This window comes from Prionailurus bengalensis, chromosome D1 (assembly GCF_016509475.1).
Source record: "Prionailurus bengalensis isolate Pbe53 chromosome D1, Fcat_Pben_1.1_paternal_pri, whole genome shotgun sequence".
Classification (NCBI taxonomy): Eukaryota; Metazoa; Chordata; class Mammalia; order Carnivora; family Felidae; genus Prionailurus; species Prionailurus bengalensis.
The window spans coordinates 14,775,872-14,795,971 of record NC_057346.1 but is presented as its reverse complement, the minus strand read 5'-3'; the positions used below and the strand labels follow the sequence as shown (position 1 = coordinate 14,795,971).

Below are 20,100 nucleotides of genomic sequence, written 5' to 3'. Positions count from 1 at the left end.
TGTTTTTGTGTTTTATAAAGAAGTAGTTGGCATCTAAACATACACATTTGCGTAAACGAATGAATGAATTGAAATAATAGCTTGGACTAGGCACCCCATTTAAGCATCACTGTGGTTGCCTAGTGACTGTTACTCCACTTCTTAGTTACTTTATTTGTTATTTTGCTAAGTTGGTAGGCGATCTTTATCCCAACTTTTAATATTTGCTTTCTCAATTGATTTTTTCAGTAATAAAATCTGAGTTCCCCTTAAGCCATAGGCAAAAATGTTTTTGGTTTGGTTCTTTAACATTTGCTAAATTACAACTGGGTTCTGGTCCTCCTAGGTCCTATATCGGGTGCTTGATACTTTATTAAGCCCATTGTTTTCTTTCCTAAGTATCAGCCTTAACAGAGTAAGGTAAATGTGAATATCTGGAACATCAAGAACTAGGAGGCAAGACAGTGTGCACAAGGATAGACATACAGATCATTGGAGTAGATTCTATAGTCTAGAAATAACCCTTGTATTTATGGTCATTTGACTTTTGACCTAGAGTGCCAGGACAGTTAAATGGAGAAAGAATAGTTTTTTCAAGAAACGGTTCTGGGACACTGGATATCCACTTGTGAAGTGATACTACCTTTGCAGGTGACAAAAGTAGGCATGCTTACTTTTTCCAGTGAAGAATTTACCTGTGTTTTTACGGAAAGGGTTTGCCAGGATTCCTGTAAGTAGGGCCAGAGCTTTTGTCATGAAAGAGCTTTAGTTCTCTTTTTATGCTTGAATTCTTTTTGAAGCTCCTAGATTTCTATACCACAAATTATGGAAGAGATTTCCTTGGCCTAGAATTTCTTAGAGATGAGAGTTATGTACATCATAAAGGACCGTGGTGTATTAGTTTTCCTTTGTTGTGTAACAACTTACCCAAAACTTAACAGCTTAAGAGAGCACACATCGATTATCCCCTGGTTTCTGTGGATCAGGAGGCCCGGCACAGCTCAGCTTAGTCCTCCACTCAGGGTCTCATAAAGTTGCAATCAAGTTACTGGGTAGATTGTGTTCTCATCTGGAAGCTCAAATGGGAAAGAACTCCCTTCTGAGATTGTTCAGGCTCTTGGTAGAACTGATTTCCTTGTGACTTTATGAGTGACTTTTTGCTGGCTGTTGGCTGGAGGCCACTGTCAGGTTCTAAGGATGTTGCCTATAGTTCTTTGAGATCACCCGCAGTTGCTTTTCCTATGGTCTTCTCAAACATGGCCACTTACTTCAAGACCTCCAACTCGAGTTGGATGTGAGGGAAGAGATGACACAAAGGTGTGAAGCTATGTATCATTGTATATGTGGAATCAGTGGAGTTTGGCCACCCTAGGGTCTCTTTGCTACATATTAGATGACTTCTGTAGAGAGTATTTAATTTTGAGTCTTACCCAGTGAGTCACAGATGACAGTCACAGATACCTTCTAAAAAATACCAGTTTGACATGGTAGAGCTGGTTGTAGTGAAGAGAATAAACCTTATAGTAACTGGCATTATGTTAAGTGGAGGAAAGTTGAGGTGTTCATGAAGCATACCCACAGAAGTTGAAGAAAGCAGTCGGAGAAGAGGTGAGGTACTCGAATAGATTTTCTCTGTTACAACTTTTGCTGGCTTCTTTTTTTTAAAAAAAATTTATCTATCTATCTATTTATTTATTTATTTAGAGAGTATGCAAACAGGGGAGAGGGCAGAGAGTGAGGGCGAGAGGGGGCGGGGGGAGAGAATCCCAAGCAGGCTACTTGGTGCCAGCACAGAGCCTAACGTGGGACTTGGTCTCACAGACCATGAGATCATGACCTTAGCTGACATCAAGAGTCAGATGCTTAACCATCTGAGCCACGTAGGCGCCCCTAAACCTGACTTCTGATGTTGTCTGTCATTAATTCCTTTATGAGCCAGTTTTCCTTGTTTATTTTCAAGAATAAAATAAACAAAATCTGGTTTTCAGAGGCAGGAAAACATAGTAGTTAAGGGCTTGGGTCTAGAGCTCCACTGCTTGGGTTCAAATCCCACCTCCACTGTCTAGTATTGTATTATCTGGGCAAATGACTTCACTGGTGTGTGCATTAGTGTTTTATGGGAATAATCGTAGTACTTTATAGGGTTGTTGTGAGGAAGAAGAGCTAATGCCTGTAATTATTCATTTTTTTCCAGTGCAATGATGATTCCATGGTTATATTTTTTAAAAGAGTGTGAATCCTTTTAGAGATACATACTGAAATATTTCCAAATGAAATATGGTGATGAGGTCTTGGGTGAGATTGGTGGAGATAGAGAGCAGACGGAATTGGCGATGAGTTAAGAATTATTGAAGCTGATTGAAGCTAATTATGTTACTGTGTCTACTTTTATGAACATTTGAAGTTTTCCATAATAAAAAGTAAAAAGAAAGGAACAATACCATGGCACACATTAAGTGCTCAATATATGTTGTCTATTCTTATTATGTTTATGTTTAATATATTGGAATTAACTTGTCTAAAACACAAAGAAAAATGTGAAACTAAACTGGACACTTTAGTTTTTTAATTTCTAAGACTTTTGCTATAGATGGAAACTTTATCAAATTTGGATAGCATGTCCAAGATCTTAGACTTGGATTTTTGTTTTTGCTATTTGCTTCTTCCTAGTTAAGTTGTATTTTACGGTTTACTTAGTTTGACTTAATTGTGGCTGGCATCACACTTCATTTATAAAGTCTACTGTGGTTTCTGTAAGTGGGATTGAAATTAATATCAGTATTATTGATTATTTAGTGTAATTAGTACCAATGGTAGGAGACATTGACTTGACCATTCGTGAAAATATTAGTAGCAAATGCCAGGGTTTTCCTAGGCAAACAGTGGTGTTACGCTTTTTGTTTAGTGTAATGGCTGCTTAATTTAAGTGAGAAAGGTAATACTCTTTAAGAACTAATTCACTGAGGTTATATTAGCTATAGTAAATGAAGCTTTTTTAATATGGTCTTACATTATAAAGCACTATAAGAGTAGGCTTGAAATATTTTTATTTTTTAATAAAGAATTTAAAAAAATTTTTAGAATTTACATCCACGTTAGTTAGGATATAGTGCAACAGTGATTTCAGGAGTAGATTCCTTAATGGCCCTTACCCAATTTTCCCATCCCCTCTCCCACAACCCCTCCAGTAACCCTCTGTTTGTTCTCCATATTTAAGAGTCTCTTATGTTTTGGCTCCCTCCCTGTTTTTATATTATTTTTGCTTCCTTTCCAATAAAGGAGAATTTTTAAAAAATTTATTTATTTTGAGAAAGAGCAAGCAGGGAGGGGCAGAGAGAGAGAGAGTGGAAGAGAGAGAATCTCAAGAAGGCTCTGCACTGTCAGTTCAGAGCCCAACTCAGGGCTTGATCCCATGAACTGTGAGATCATGACCTGAGCCGAAATCAGAGTCAGACAGTTCACCAACTGAGCCACCCAGGGGCCCCTTGAATATTTTAATCATTCAAGGTTGAGAGTTATCTAACTAGTGATTCTGATTTATTTTATATGAATGAAACTTAGGACTTAAAAAAATTTTTTTGGAAGAAGTGAATTTTTTTTTTTTTTTAATTTTTTTTTTTCAACGTTTATTTATTTTTGGGACAGAGAGAAACAGAGCATGAACGGGGGAGGGGCAGAGAGAGAGGGAGACACAGAATCAGAAACAGGCTCCAGGCTCCGAGCCATCAGCCCAGAGCCTGACGCGGGGCTCGAACTCACGGACCTCGAGATTGTGACCTGGCTGAAGTCGGCCGCTTAACCGGCTGCGCCACCCAGGCGCCCCAGGAAGAAGTGAATTTGAAAGAAGAAGAAATGTTGGAGTTCTAATTAGGAACTGGCACAGCGAGAGCCTTTGTGTTGATAGCTCTGCTTTCACGTGCATGCAGGCACACACTTATGTAATTGACAAGTATGTCGAGGACTACAGAGTTGGTGACTTGCCCGAGGTTTGCCACAAACATTTTTAGTGACAGAGATGGGAATTGAACTCTACATCCCAGCTGTCCGTCCAACGCTCTTTGGCCCTCCCATTTCCAGATTGTTGTCTAGAACCCAAGGGTTCTAAAAAGTTTTGTCTGTTTCTGAACCTCTTACCCAAAGTTAACCACAGTAGTTGTTTTCTTTTTTCTGTCTTTCTTACGCATTAGGGTTTCTTTTCTAATAGCAAGATTTTGTTCAAAGGGGAAAAGATTCTGCTACTGTGTATTTTAGTTTTGATGTCTTTCCTGCCCTGAGCTCTTTATTCTGTACCATCTTCTACTCAGAAAAGTACATTTGATTTATTGGCGGGGTTTTGTTGGACTTTGTTTCAAAGAATGCCATTGTGTCCTCCATAGAAATCTGTGACCCAAAGACCTCTGGAAAATTCAAAAGGACTTTTAAACATGGAGGGATAATTATTTTTAGTATGAAATTATTATCAATGAACGTTTTATTTCCTTCCAGTTCTCTACATTCTCTCTTTGTTTTCTCATCTCCTAAATCTCAGTCCTTGTGATTTTCTGGATGGTGTTTCTCATGAGCTGTTGTTTTTAAAGAAGATATTTATGCACATATATCTATTTTAAATGAAACTATTTCTGATGTCTGGAGGTTTTTTTGGGTCTCTTTGATAGTAAGTTAGGGTCATATCAATTTGCTTAAAAATAGTCTTGTCAAGACCAAAAGAGGGCCCAAAAGATAGTGTAATGGATTGGGCTTTGCTTAAATTGTGGATACTTTTAATGATTAAATAAGCCCCTCACTGTTATTAACTGTACTCAGTGTTTGAGTCAATTAGTACACAATTATGATTACTTAAAATCCTTGATGATACTTTAGAAACTTGTCAGAATTCTAGACTTGTACCATAATGTCAGATTAGGACTGTCATAGAAGGTCAGAATTGAAGGTGCGTATAGGCCTGCTAAGGGAAAGGATAAGCAATCTTATTATATGTCAAGTGTGTTATTTCAGGTACATGCTTCATGTAGTTGTGTTTTTACATTTAATGTGGATATAAAGATATTAACATATATGGGATATATATATAATAACAATACATATGATAATGCATTACATTTTAATAGAACATTTTTTCCTATTTTTCTCTGGCAGTGTTAGCAGTAGTCTTCTTCCTACCTTTAAATGTCAGAAATTTGAGAATTAATGTTTACCATTAGGCTTTCCAGAGGAGTGATTTAAGTTACTTTACTGTTCAGCACATGAAATACAAACATTAATTTTGGAAATGTAAGATCTATCATTTTGAACATGTGATGACCATTAAATGCAAGGAGCTCGTTGAAGCCAGACGCAGTGCAAAACACCATCACACGAAATATTCCCATTTTGATGGAATCCCAGGGGGGCATTTTTCTGCCAGCACTAAGGGTGAGCTGTGAAGGAAGCCCGTCAGAAGGTACTTGGTGCCGTGTTCCTAACGAGCACCAGGAAGCTGGCTCTTGAATTCTGGGCTGCCACAGGGAGGAGAGCGAGGCGTCGTCAGTATTCAGGTTAGGAAGCGTGGTTGGACACAGATGTACATCGTGACAGCTCACAGTACTGGCACGCGAGGACGCAGGACCAGTAAGTTTCGGAATCGGAGGATAAGCTAGATCCTCTCTGGTGATGGAGATGGCTTCCCGTGTTCCCTTCGTCTCCATTACCAAATAATCAGACGTAAGAGATGAGGAATTTAGGGTAGTTTTCCGGCTGTTATTGTGTTCCCTTGGTTCGCTCAACCTTTTGCTACCACAGGCTATCTTACTAGGCCTTGGAGGCATATTAATATAGTTTAAAACAACTTAAAATATGAACTGTTGCTGACTTTGTTCACCAGGAACAACACCACCATTGTAAGGTTAGCAGGATGTTCAGTGTAATAAATCTCCATTGGGGAAGTTTAAGAAAGTTACGCCGTGCCAGTTGAATTCAACTTTCTTTCCAGCTGGTGCTTTAAAAAGCTCTGAGTGTTCTAGGTGCTACATCTAAATGTGCTTAACAGTACACAGGCTCCTTGACAAATGCCGTTCTTGGGAAGAGCACAATCCTTCTGTGAGTGTGTGTTATTTTTACCTATGAGCTGGCACTCCAGGAAAGAGTGGCGTGTACTTCATTAAGAAGATTCATCTTGAAATTCATTCAGCTTTCTGCCTCCTTCTAACCTCACGGTTGAGGTCATTGCCAAGTTTCACCCACATGTCTCATCTTTCTTCTCTGGGACTAAAATTCCATCCTTCATAGCTTCATTCCCCACCATAGCTTTATGTTTTCCCTTGGACTACCCGCTGTTCCTTGTTTGTCTTTTATTTACGAACATTCCTGTAACAATTCATATTTTTTCATAATACCATTTTCTTAGATCTTGTTCTTTGGTGGCCACTTTAAATCATCGAAAGTTGCTTATTAAACCACTGAGCTCTTACCCTTTTCTTCTCCATCTCTTGAATGCTTTTTTGCTCAATCCCTCTATGTTCAAAGCATCTTCTCTTTGCCCTGCATTCTTCAGTCCCACTCCCTCTTTCCTGCTCTTTCCCCTCCTGCCCTTTCTCATCCTTGTAAAATAGCTCCCTAACCTTGGAATGAAGCCATCAATCCCATTCTGAATCTCTCTTTTAAACTTCGAAGCCATGGTCAACTGAAAATAGATACCCGAACATGGACGGGGCACTGATATTTGTAAAGAATTCTTCATCGCTGTGATCAGCTTCTCCTCTTCTTCACTCCTTTTTTCCCTTTTGAATATCTTTTTATTCAGTTCATTTAAATGGGAAACTTAAAGACCAGAAGTTGATTTAATGTTCCAGAAAGCATACAAAACGTTGGCACTGTGTAAACGTTGAAATGACAACAGTGATGGTAATGCCAGTGTGGCTGAGAGAGTTGCCATTACATTAGAGATAGTCTGAGGGCTTCTGCCCTCCAAGAGGGTAAATGTTAACCAGATGGGAATTATTGCAACTGAGAAATCATTTTCTTTTTGTCTGAAAAATTTCCTTTCTACTCCTTGAATTCCAGTAATCACCAGAAAATTTCCATTGATCAATTATGCGCAATATAGCCATGTTCCACCTTAGGAATTTTTCCAAGAAGAATGCATGTTTCATGGTAGATTTTCTCGCTTTGCTAAGCTTGCAATTCTCTATCCTCCAGACATTGTAAATGCACAAACAATTTCATTGTCACCATTTAGTACAGCCCAAACTGAGAAGTATAGAAAAATAAGTCACCTAAAGACCTGTTAGATACTGTGAACTATTTCCTCAGGGGTTCATTGAAAGCTGATTTACCCTCACTTTTGGTGGTCATGTGGTGGCCTCCTGTGTGGAGTTGGCTGGGATCCTAGCATCTCAGTCATTCTTTAGGCTTCACCGCTTTGTATTTTTCCAGAAACAGTTGTGATTGGTATGTAAAATGGAGAGAATAATCAGTTCCTCCCAAATATATGTCTTTGCTTTGCCCCTTTGAACTTGATTTGACTATTTGTTACAAAATAAAATATGTAGTCCTTCTTGATTGGTTCCGGGGCAGAGGTCAGGATTTCCCAAGAATATGGCCAGCCTGCATCCTGACAACTGCCACATGGCGCATCATTAATCATGGCCAGTTAGTGCCTGGCAGGTTTAGCTTTATAGTCCAGCTTGTATATCTTGTGATGGTTTGGAGTTTCATTAAACCTGTTTCCTGATGACAGTTCTATTTTCCAGTATCTTAAAAGAAAGAAGTTTGTGTGTGTATGTTTAAATCAAGGCTGATTGCAAAAGGCATTCACCTTCCTTTTCTGGAAGCTGTTCGTAACTGGGAATCCATCAAGTCCTACAGAAAACAATTTGAGTGACTATATTTTCAGCTTTCCCAAAGATACACGATTTAAGATAATGGGAAAGAAGTTAATTGATCACATACAATGATGCCTCATGGCAGTTGTTCTCAAAGTTTGATCCAGAGACCCCCCAAAAAGAGTCTCCAGAATTGTTCCAGTGAGTCTCAGAGGTCAAAATTGTTTTCCTAAATATTTAAACATTATTCTCATTTTTCACCCTCCTTCTCTCACAGTTATACAGTGGTGATTTTAAGAGATTATACATGATAGGTGAGGTAATTACTCTGATGACTGGTCAAATGTGTGCTGTGTGTTCTAGTGTTCTAAAATTTTCTGTTTTCATTTCTGATTTTAACCAATTTCTAAGTAAATCTTCATAGATATTACTCATGTAAACAACACTTCTTTGAAGGTCTCAGAAATTTTTATTTAAAATTTTTTTTAATGTTTATTTATTTTTGAGAGAGAGAGAGAGAGAGAGACAGAGAGAGAGAGAGAGAGAGAGAGAGAGTGTGAGCAGGGGAGGGGCAGAGAAAGAGAGAGAGGGATACACAAAATCTGTAGCAGGCTCCAGGCTCCAAGCTGTCAGCACAGAGCCCGATGCAGGGCTTGAACTCCCAGACCATGAGATCATGACCTGAGCCGAAGTTGGAACCTTAACCGATCGAGCCACCCAGGCATGCTTGGTCTCAACAATTTTTAAGAGAAGGAGTCCTGAGACCCAAAGTTTTGTGAATTGCTAGCTTAATAGTGGAAAACGTAATTCTCTGTCAGAACCCTGCTGAGAGTAGCCTCCAGCCGGCTGCACCAGGGCGCTGCCTTAAGCCAGTCAGTTGTTCAATAAACAGTTTTTAATGGAATTAAATTGAGTTCTTGGAATGTAACTTTTCAGACCTAATTTAAGATTCTCTCCCAAGGCAGCGTTTGAGCCTTGAGTGCATTGCACCCTGCCAAGTTTCTTCGAGATCAGTAACTGGCAATCCTCAACATTGAGTCAAGTATTTCAGAAGTCATTGTCATGTAATACCTGCTTTAACTGGCATCTTACTGGCATCGTCTAACATGTGGGCCACATATATGATTTTAAATTTCCTAGCAGTCATATTTAAAAAAGTAAAAAGAAACAGGTGAAACTCATTTTTTTTTCCAGCTTCAATGAGGTATAATTGACAAAATTGTAAGATATTTAAAGTGTACAATGTGTTGTTTTGATATGCTCGTACATTGTGTAGGATCCCCACCCCCCACCTCCCCGTTGAGTTAATTAACATGTTCATCCTCACATATTTGCTATTTCTCTTCTGTTCGTTGTTTTTTTGTTTGTTTTCGGTGAGAACGTTTAAGTTCTAGCCTCTTGGCAAATTTCAATAATACAATAGTATCAGCTATAATCACCATGTTTTATATTAGATCCTCAGACCTTATTCATCTTTTAAATGAAAGTTTGTATCCTTTTACCAACTTGTCCATATTTCTTCCACCATCCCCCAAGCCCCTGGCACCCACTTTTCTACTTTCTATTTCTGTGAGTTTGAATTTTTCTTTTTCTCTCTTTTTTTTTAGATTCCACATCTAGGTAATACCACGTGCATTGTGGTATTGTGGTTGTCTTTGTGTCTGTCTTATTTCACTTGGCATACTGCCCTCCAGGTTCATCCGTGCTGTTCCAAATGACAGGCTTTCCTTCTTTTTTAAGGCTGGATAATATTTCATTGTGTATATGTATGCTGCATTTTCTTCATCCATTCATCTGTTGACAGACACTTAGATTGTTTCCATACCTTGGCTATTGTGAATCATTCTGCTTATGAATACGGAAGTACAGACATTTTTTGAGATCATGATTTCACTTCCTTTGAATATACACCCAGAAGTGGGATTGCTGGGTCATACAGTAGTTCTGTTTGCAATTTCTTAAGGAACCTCCATATTGTTTTCCATAGTGATTGCACCAATTTATATTCCCACCAGCAGTGCACAAGGCTTCCCTTTTCTCCACAGCCTCACCAGCGTCTTTGGTAATAGACACCCTGACAGGCATGAGGTGGTATCTCATTGTGGTTTTTTCATTTGCAGTTTCCTGATAAGGTATAATGTTTTGGCCATTTGTATGTTTTCTTTGGGAAGATGCCTACTTAGGTCCTTTGTCCATCTTTGAATTGGGTTATTTGTGTTTTTTCTGTTGAGTTTTGTCAGTTCCTAGTTTATTTTGCTTAGTGACTGCTTATCAGATATGTTGTGGTCTGAAAATATTTTCTCCCATTCTGTAGGTTTCAGTGAAATTAGTTTTAATAATGTATTTTATTTAGCCTGGTATATCTAAAACGTTATTTCTTCATGTAAGCAATATAAATTTATCAATGAGATCATTTATATTCTCATTTTAATATTAAGGCTTTGAGATCTGGTATATATTTTACATTCATAGCACATCACTTTGCACTGGACACATTAGTAAGAACTAAAAGGGGCAAATAGATATTCCTTCCCCCCCCCCCCCCCCCCCCCCCGCTTCTAGAATGAATAATGAAGAACTGGGACTTTAAATTTGGCATGATCTGAGTTTAATTTTTTGTCATACCACATGCCAATGAAAAAAGAGTTTGTTGAATGGAAATCTCTTGGGTAGAGACTCCCGGCAAGCTGTATCTGTTCAGCAACATATTTGATACAGTGCCATGTTTAATTAATATTAGTGTCAGTTCATAAAATCCTGCCCCTTGTAAGAGAAAAGAATTCTATGTAGAACAAGAAACTTTAAGAAATCTGTGGTCCTTGGTAGTGTGTTGGAAGTTTCCTTTTTTCACTTGTTAATGCTTTTTATATGTAAGTACAGGGATGTGATTCATAGAATTTTCAGCACCAAAATTTTTTTTTTAATGTTTATTTTATTTTTTTGAGAGAGAGAGAGACAGAACATGAGCAGGGGAGGGCAGAGAGAGAGGGAGACACAGAATCCGAAGCAGGCTCCAGGCTCTGAGCTGTCAGCACAGAGCCCGATGCGGGGCTCGAACTCACGAGCCTTCGAGCTGTGAGATCATGACCTGAGCAGAAGTCGGCCGCTCAACCAACTGAGCCACGCAGGCGCCCCTCAGCACCAAAATTTAAACACATTCTTTGAGAGTTTATCTTCTGTTTACCTAGCAGTTAACCTTTTGTTGTGGATGCATTTCATTTTTTTTTTTTTTAATTTTTTTTTTCAATGTTTATTTTATTTTTGGGACAGAGAGAGACAGAGCATGAACGGGGGAGGGGCAGAGAGAGAGGGAGACGGGAGACACAGAATCGGAAACAGGCTCCAGGCTCTGAGCCATCAGCCCAGAGCCTGACGCGGGGCTTGAACTCACGGACGGCGAGATCGTGACCTGGCTGAAGTCGGACGCTTAACCGACTGCGCCACCCAGGCGCCCCGCATTTCATTTTTTAAGCAACTGGGGCGGAGTAGGGGAATGCGTGGGTGACTCAGTCAGTTGAGCATCCGACTTCAGCTCAGGTCATGATCTCATGGTTCATGAGTTCGAGCTCCGTGTCAGGCTTTCTGCTGTCAGTGCAGAGCCTGCTTTGGGTCCTCTGTCTCCCTCTCCCTCTGCCCCTACCCCACTCACACGCTGTCTCTCTCTCTCTCTCTCTCTCTTAAATATAAATTAAAAAAAAAAAAATTCAAGCAACTGAGATGTACTTTAAAACGTTTATTATGTACTCACCAGTAATCTGTAGCCATGAAAATTCATGATCATTGATCTCTTCAGGTATTCTTAAAATAATCATACCTGCTTGCCAGCTCCTTGCTCTCTGACTTGGTAGCTTCTCTGTTTCATCGGTATTTTTCCATTTTCTCAAATCTCCACTTTTCAGTTTGCAGCTAAAATTGGAGCCAAGTAACATGTGTGTCCTCCTCTCTGGTGTTAGTACTTAGTGTGGAGGGCGGGGAGCCCGGCCTGCCATGAAGAAGCAGAGCTCGCTCTCCCCGGCCCAGCCCTCAGGATCAGGTCTTGCTGTGGGTTCCATCTTTTGGCTTGGTGTGACTTTCCCAAATGGAATGCATTTCCCCCCCTAGCTACATTCCTTCCATGTTCTTCCCACATCAGCTGGAAGTAACCAGTTGGTTCTGGATGCTGCCCACAAATTCTTAGCTCTTTTGCTTCTTGGTCCTCTCAACTTGCCCCTCGATTTAAGGGACTGATGTTTTTGAGATCCAGGATTATGTTGTTGAGTAAAGCAAATCTCATTTTTTCCGAGGAATGCCTGAAGTTTAAGGCTTGATTCCGGAAAACCAATCACAACAGCAGTACCTATAATTAATGTGTATTGCGTGTTTACCACATGCCAGGCATTGTACTAAGCAGGTTGCATCCATTAGCTTAGTACATCCCCGGCAACCCTTAAAGCAGGTTCAATAGTTGCCCACAGTTTTTAGGTAAGGGACATAGAAAAATTAAATAGTTTGCTCCAAGCTATACATTAAAGGGCAGCTCCAAGATTTCGAACCCAGGAGCTTGACACCAGAGTCCTTCCTCTTGACACTGTATTCAGCTGGTAGGCAAAGCTTTGCCCGTGTCTTGTTGAATCTGGAGTCTCATTGCAGAGTAGACGGGAATTTGATGCTTTAATGTATTAAAACCTCTCTGCTTCCGCCTTCTAAGAACAGATTATACTTAATGCAATTTTCCCTGAAAAGACAGGTATATATTTCAGTACGTAGGACCATATTCCCTTTATGTGAAGTCAGATTGCTTGTTATGAAATGTGAAACTACATCCATGCTATACCGTTATCTTTATTAAATTAAAAATATTTATTAGGTGCACAGAATATAAGATCTTAAAGCCAGTTTGTTCTCATAGGTGATTAGGTTTGGTTTTCTCCCTTGATGAAAATCTTACTGCCTCAGAGAGCAAATGAAATTCAGAATGAGTTCACGTGAATTAGGAGGCCCTACTATATGACTCCCCTAATTACAGTGTGACTCAGTATTCTCTTGGGTGTGAAGAAGTACAAAAATATGGTTAAATGCATTAAAAGCCCTCATTAACTGTCTTCATCCTCGCCCCCCATTACTTTTTCAGTGCCATCCATTGGTAGGCATAGGCAGGTTAGGGGATTTGAGGCCCAGTCCTTGGACAGTTGGTGATCAGCAAAACTAGTATTGCTTCGCAACTTTTTGTGTGTTGTGGCATACGCAGAAAGTGATCATATTTTATCTGGGGTAGACAGATGAGGTTTCTTGAGGCCGGAGGTGATCCACTGCCCCGACCCATGGCCTTGGGTACACTTGTGATCCATTTCTAGCACACCAGTTGGAAAGCTCTGCCACGGCATATGGCTGCAAGTTTATAAGCATGTCACGTATATGAAAGTAATCTGTAAAGTATAATGTGCTATTTTATTAATAATTAATTAAGACCCAGATATTTGTTATATAAAAAGACATTGTAAACTGTGATTTTTTTTTTCCCCCAGTTGTTTTGGGAGCCGTTCTTAGAGAACCAGGTGCAGATGCCAGACTAATTGCTGGAGTTAAGGTCCTGTGTGTGATATATGGCACAGTAATGAGGAGAAGTAGAAACGCTAACAGTCCAGGGGGATAGGCAGTCAGATGTTCTACCTCTGAGCTATCCCCGCTAATCTGGGGTGATTTGGTGCAAGGCTTCTTATAGGAGATCAGACAGCCGGTGAGATTTGTTAACGGTTTTACTATTTCTCCTGTAAGATTTCCTACCCTCTTTTCTGCCTGTCCCACTTCTTTCTTTTCTCAAGTTCTGCTTTGTTGGTAAAGTCTTTCTGTAGGTCAGCTTCTCCCGCAGGTGAAGGTCACACTCGATCCTCTGTTCCACCGCCATAACTTGTACGTAGCTTTGCCGATTGTGTTTCCAACGTTGTATTGTTGTCTGTTTCACACATGTCTTTCCCCAACTAGATTGTGAGTCCCTTGAAGTTAAGGCTGCATCTGATTTAATTATTGTAGGCTGAGTTACAGCCAGCTCACTTTATTACTTTCCATCATTAGGCAGGGCTTAAATGTTCTTTGAATTGAGCTGAAATTTGTCTCCCTGGGCCTTTCTCCCATTAGTCTTCATTCTAACATCTGAAACAACTGCAGAGTTACTTTTATGTCAGTCATTCTTACATTTGAATCATCTCCCATGTATGGTTCTTTATCGTCTTTATTGCTCTGGACTGAACATTTTTATTGTTGAAATTTTGCTTCTCTGGTTTTTCTTTTCTTTTTCTTACTAGTAAACTTCCTTTCCCTCTCTCAGTGTGGGGAATCACAGAATTTTAGCATTGAAAGGAGCTAGCATTTACCTTGTCTTGGTCCTTCATCAAACTAATATTCTTTGCCTACTTGCTGATCGACTGAGATGGAGATACAGATATTTTGGGGCAACACAATATTTTGAGTATTTCATTCACTAGGAATAATGACGAAGTTTAGATACAATGGATTATAAACGTTCTTCATCTTTCATTCTGTTTTAAAATGTACCTGCTGCTGGATGTCTTAAGAATGATGAGCAAAATAGATGTTTGATGCTGAAGGAGTGTATCTGCGGTACAGAAAGAGCTTCAGATTTTTATAGCATTACCGTTAAGAATTTGACTCTAAAGTCAACCTACCTGGGCTTTAATCCTGGATCTACCACATGCCAGTTTACATTACTTAATCTTGAGTAAATTACTTAATCTGCGTATGTCTCAGTTTCCGTATTTGTAAGATAAGGTTAATAATAACGTAGGGTATTGTGAGGTTTAAATGATTTAGTGCTCGGAAAGCACGAAGAGCAATGCTCGGCGCCCAGCAGATGTTCAGTGTGTAGTGACCTCTGCCTGTTCCACCCCCAGGACTGTGGAGTTACGCACGCATCTGGTGAGATGTGGGATGCATCCGTGTAATTTCTGGTCCAGTCTTACCGACTTATCATGTACTTGTGATATAAGCCTCTTATCTTAATAAGAGGCCCAACATCTCATGGCCCGCATCAAAGCATGATTTTCCCAGAATGAGACCACATCTGTGTAGCACTGAAGTATTTTGTTTGCCATAAGGTTTTACTGTAGGAGTGGTTTAAGAAATGGCAGAAACGCCCATTAGCTTTTGGAGTCTGTTCCTTTGAAACCAACTTGCTGGGAATACATTTCCTGACTTTTTAAAAAGTAAATTCATTTTCTTCATTGATATTCTGTAAACACAATAGTGGCAACTTATATTTTGTGGAATACAATGTGTTCAAGTGGATTTAATTTTCCTTAGTAAACTGCTTTTAATAATGCATCAGAGGGGCGCCTGGGTGGCGCAGTCGGTTAAGCGTCCGACTTCAGCCAGGTCACGATCTCGCGGTCCGTGAGTTCGAGCCCCGCGTCAGGCTCTGGGTTGATGGCTCAGAGCCTGGAGCCTGTTTCCGATTCTGTGTCTCCCTCTCTCTCTGCCCCTCCCCCGTTCATGCTCTGTCTCTCTCTGTCCCAAAAATAAATAAACGTTGAAAAAAAAAATTAAAAAAAAAATAATGCATCAGAGTACATTTTTTTCCTCTGTTCTCAGGTTGCTATCAAGATCATAGACAAGACCCAGCTGGATGAAGAAAACTTGAAGAAGATTTTCCGGGAAGTTCAAATTATGAAAATGCTTTGCCACCCCCACATCATCAGGCTCTACCAGGTAGGTTCCCTAGTGGGGTAGCGTATGGCAGCGAAGAATCCAGGATGGTCATTTTATGTGTATAGGTGCCTTTGAGGAAAAGGTGTCTGGGTGAACATCTCCAGCTTTTCTTGGTTTCTGTGTTCATATGTTTATCCTCCTGTTTTCCCCACCCTTTTATCTCCACATTCAGCACTCATGTTTTATCTGGCTCTTTACTAGTAAGCTCTACCTTACCCATGTAGGCCTTTCACATTTGTTCTTTAAAGCTTGGGGACCATTCTTTATGAGAATTACACAAAAAGATTATTTAGAAGATGACAAGAACTTATTTATGTAGGTCCAAATCCTAAAACAGAATGGGAAAGCCAGAAGGAACGGAGGATTCTTAGGGATGAAAAGCTAGAGGTGAATATAACATTATCTTTTTCTAACATCACTTAAATGCTCATTTCTGTGATCCTGGTATGACGTATGATGGAAAAGGATATTTTAACTATGGCCCCTTTGGTCAGTCAGAACCCACCTCTTTTCTAGTAGGGTCCTAGATTATGTTTTCTGAGGTAGCATTTGATTATTTTGGTAACCGTGAGATTGATTTTGTGTAATGGAAGAGATTTCCCTTCTAGTTCTCTTACCTTCCCGAGAAGCATGCATATTTCATGCCACCCTCAACAATTCCCTTGCTTTACTGCAAAAGCAATAGGTCTAATGGCTGGAATTTCAAGCCAGATAGGAATAGAGGACCTTGCCTTAGCAGGCTGGTGGAAGAGATATTTTGGGAGAGGTGGGGCTTTGGGGTGCTTCTCAAATTGCAGTGTGTTGGCAGTCACAAGCTCTGCTTCTGCATAAGGCCAGCCCTGCTTGCTGCTTTCCACCAGAACAGCCATCACCTAGTTGTTCAGGAAGTGGCCACCCACTCGGTTCATTTGCTGCTGTTACTCTGCAGTAAAGGTTACTGGCCCAGACATGGCACCATGTGTAAGGGTGGAGGCACAATGGGCAGGCTTTCAGAGTCTATTAACTTTATGGAAAGGAAAGCATGTTGTGATGTTAGTGTGTGTGGTTAAGGCTACAGCTTTAGGGCTCTTTTCTGGCATCAGCTGTTCACATAATGAAATGAATTAGATCAGCAGGAGCAGACTTGTTGAAATTTATCAGACCAAATTCTGTTGAGCCACACCTACGTTGTGCCCCAGAAGCAAACTCGTGAAAGCTTCTTGGTGTTGCCTGAAGACTTAACGTCTGCAAACTCGGAGGTGTCTAACCTCTGTTTCCTTCCTCTCCTGATCAACTGAGTAAACTTCTTGACCTCACTTTTTAAAATAAATCATCTTTAAATAATTGAAAGGTTATTAGGCCAACTTTCCTCAAGAGGTTAACTTGGAGGTATTAACCTTACAACTGAATTCTCCAAGTTTATCTTTCTTACCCAAGATTTCATTAGCTTATAAGAAGTCTCAGTTTCAGGCATGACTTTGAACAATGCCCTCTTTTAAGCTTTAATTTTGCTCTCTGGCAGCTAGTATTGTTAATAGGGGATTCTGAGCTGCCAGGGTGAATGGCTGTCAAATTGTCTTTATAAATAGTATCAAGGTAGTTTTCAGGTCATTTGCCAAATCGTCAATTTGTAGAGGAAGCCAAATATAGGTAACTGTATAGGAAAGTTTTTGAACTACTGAAAAATTTAAGAGTAAAAGAACATTTGCAGTCAATAAAAGACCTGGGGGTACAAAGGAGATATACAATTTTTTTTTTTAATGTTTATTTATTTTTGAGACAGAGAGAGACAGAGCATGAACGGGGGAGGGGCAGAGAGAGAGGGAGACACAGAATCGGAAGCAGGCTCCAGGCTCTGAGCCATCAGACCAGAGCCCGACACGGGGCTCGAACTCACGGACTGCGAGATCGTGACCTGAGCTGAAGTCGGACGCTTAGCCCACTGAGCCACCCAGGCGCCCCAGGAGATATGCGATTTTTTAAAATTTTCTTTTTTTTTTACTCAACACCTGCATATATGTAGAGCATTGACGTTTTGTTGTGTCAATCAACATACAGGAAGATCTTGGAAGCAATGCATGTAACAAACAATGAGCTAATACCACCAGTATATGGTTTTTAAAAATTAAAGAGAAAAAAAAGTACAATACAGTTACTAAATTGAAAAAGTAACGTGCACTCATGTGACAGATTACCGTGAAACCATACCGAAGAAGAGATTCACTATTATAACACATAATGCTGTTACATGATACTGATGTGTAAAGATATCAAAGCTCAAGTAACTAGGAAATAATTGAGCAAAATAATTACCAATGAATTATGGTGAAAGTCTAAAGCTGTATTGCCCGGTATGATAGCCACTGGCCACACATGGCTATTGAGTATCAAAATGTAGCTACAGCAAATGAGGAACTGAAATGATAATGTTTTGGACTACTGGGATAAATAAAATACAAGTTTTAAAAATACTTTTTTAAAACTTATTAATATGGCTGTTAGAAAAGTTAAAATTATATATGAGGCCTACATTGTATTCTGTTGATCAGCATTGCTCTAGAATGGTACGGAATAAATGACTTATGGACAGTGTTTCCTTTGGGGGAATAGGATGAGGGGCTGGAAAGAGGAAAATCTTTGGCCTTTTGTTCATATACCGGCATTTAAAAAATTTATCATGAGCATATATACTCATACATTACCTTAAAAAATAATGGAGCGCCTGGGTGGCGCAGTCGGTTGAGCGTCCGACTTCAGCCAGGTCACGATCTCGCGGTCCGGGAGTTCGAGCCCCGCGTCGGGCTCTGGGCTGATGGCTCGGAGCCTGGAGCCTGTTTCCGATTCTGTGTCTCCCTCTCTCTGCCCCTCCCCCGTTCATGCTCTGTCTCTCTCTGTCCCAAAAATAAAAAAAACATTGAAAAAAAAAATTAAAAAAAAAATTTAGTGATAAAGGTAAAAAAGGAAGAAAGGACTGCCAACACAATAAAACTAAATAAAAAAGGCAAAATAGGGACCAAAACAAAATACAGATGAGTAATTTATATTGCAGTGTTGAATATTTACATGATTCTTCCCAATTTTGAAGAAATGGATGGCAGGGAGGAAAGTTGTCCTGTCCCTTAAAAAAACATATCCGTATGTGATTTCTATGCGGTTCTTAAGTGATTCCCACCATTTTCCCTAGGCTTTTTTTGTTTTGATTGGGTCTTGGGGGGAACATTTTTGAACTTGGAAGTGATCAGTGTCGAATGTGAATTTTCTGGTTTTTGGCAGCTTCTTTGCTTCTCAGTTTTGTGGAGCTTACGAGATTGCAGAGGCCTCATGAAACAACAAAACGTCCGTCTCAAGTCGTAAATCCTTCCTACGTTTAAGAATGTGAAGGGATCCCTATTTCCCCCCTTTCTTCTTTATAGCATTTATGTGTGTCTCCCCTCCAGTGTTTTAAGTTTCCTGTAAGCAGTAATGGTTATTAATATTTCAGACAACAAAAGAGGGTTCCTTAGTTTCTCTTCCCATGATATCAGCCTGTCATTTGTGTCACTCTCTGTCGCTTTCCTGCCTTTGTACCAGGTTATGGAGACAGAACGGATGATTTATCTGGTGACAGAATATGCTAGTGGAGGGGAAATATTTGGTAAGTACCTCTATTGCATTCTTTAAGAAGCTATTGAGCACACTATTGCAAACCTAAAATAGCCATTCAACACCTTTGTCACTTGAGTGGCTGTCACTTGATGCTGTCCTTTTCAATCAAGAATTTTCATTTATTTTGGTTTACCTGTTTAAGTCCCTTCACCCTCTTTGTTTCCGCAGCAGAGGTGTTCTGTTTATTTCCATCAGGTGGTAACAGTTGGGATTAAAGATCTGCAAAAACAAACCTCCCTAGTGAACATACAGCAGGTGCCTGCAGCCGAGGGTCTTTGCTATTGCTACATCTGCCTGGGGTCACCGTGTGTGGCAGAACCCCCGCAGTGGATGAAGGCGCCCCTTGGAGCCAACAGTCTCATTCTAATGCTTTCTTTAAATTTTGTTTACATATAACATGTAACTGTATTCCTTACTGCGTGTTCCCAGCTCCCTTGATGATTCTTATAGTTTGGGAGGTTCTGTCTGCAGTAACTTTTTTTTTTTCTTAAACACTTAGCACAACATCAGAATTAAACAGTGGGATTTGTTACCAGGAAATCAGACTTTTTGAGGTGGTAAAAACGGGCCAAAAAAAAAATTTTTTTTTTTTTTGTAACAGTGATAAATGGAGCCAAGTAGAGGTAAAGGCTAAACTTTTCACATTTAGATTCACATGTCTTGTTATTTTTAATTTGTTTGTTTGGTAAGTAACTACAGAGAAATGTTTCTTCTTTAGGTTCATGTAGATTATTTATTTTTTGGATTATGTTTTAGTTTACATTGTGGTCCAATTTTTTTTTTTAAGTTTTTAAGTGTATCTAAAAGTATGAGATAACTTTGAAAGTAGAATGTTCTTTTTTTTTTTTTTTAATGTTTATTTTCGAGAGAGAGACAGCACGCACGCAAGTGGGGGAGGGGCAGAGAGAGAGGGAGACAAAGAATCTGAAGCAGCTCCAGGCTCTGAACTGTCAGCACAGAGCCCGATGCTTCAATGACTGAGCCACCCAGGGGCCCC

General features: G+C 39.8%; 1 protein-coding gene across 7 annotated transcripts in view; it reads left to right on the top strand.

Annotated features, from left to right (window-relative positions):
- Positions 1–20,100, top strand: part of SIK3 (SIK family kinase 3) — a 249,807-nt gene that overhangs the window by 111,947 nt on the left and 117,760 nt on the right. For all 7 annotated transcript variants that reach the window (XM_043579419.1, XM_043579418.1, XM_043579416.1 and 4 more), the window contains exons 2-3: positions 15,363–15,479; positions 19,029–19,092. In XM_043579419.1, the coding sequence (XP_043435354.1) occupies positions 15,363–15,479; positions 19,029–19,092 (181 nt within the window). The remainder of the gene's footprint in view (positions 1–15,362; positions 15,480–19,028; positions 19,093–20,100) is intronic.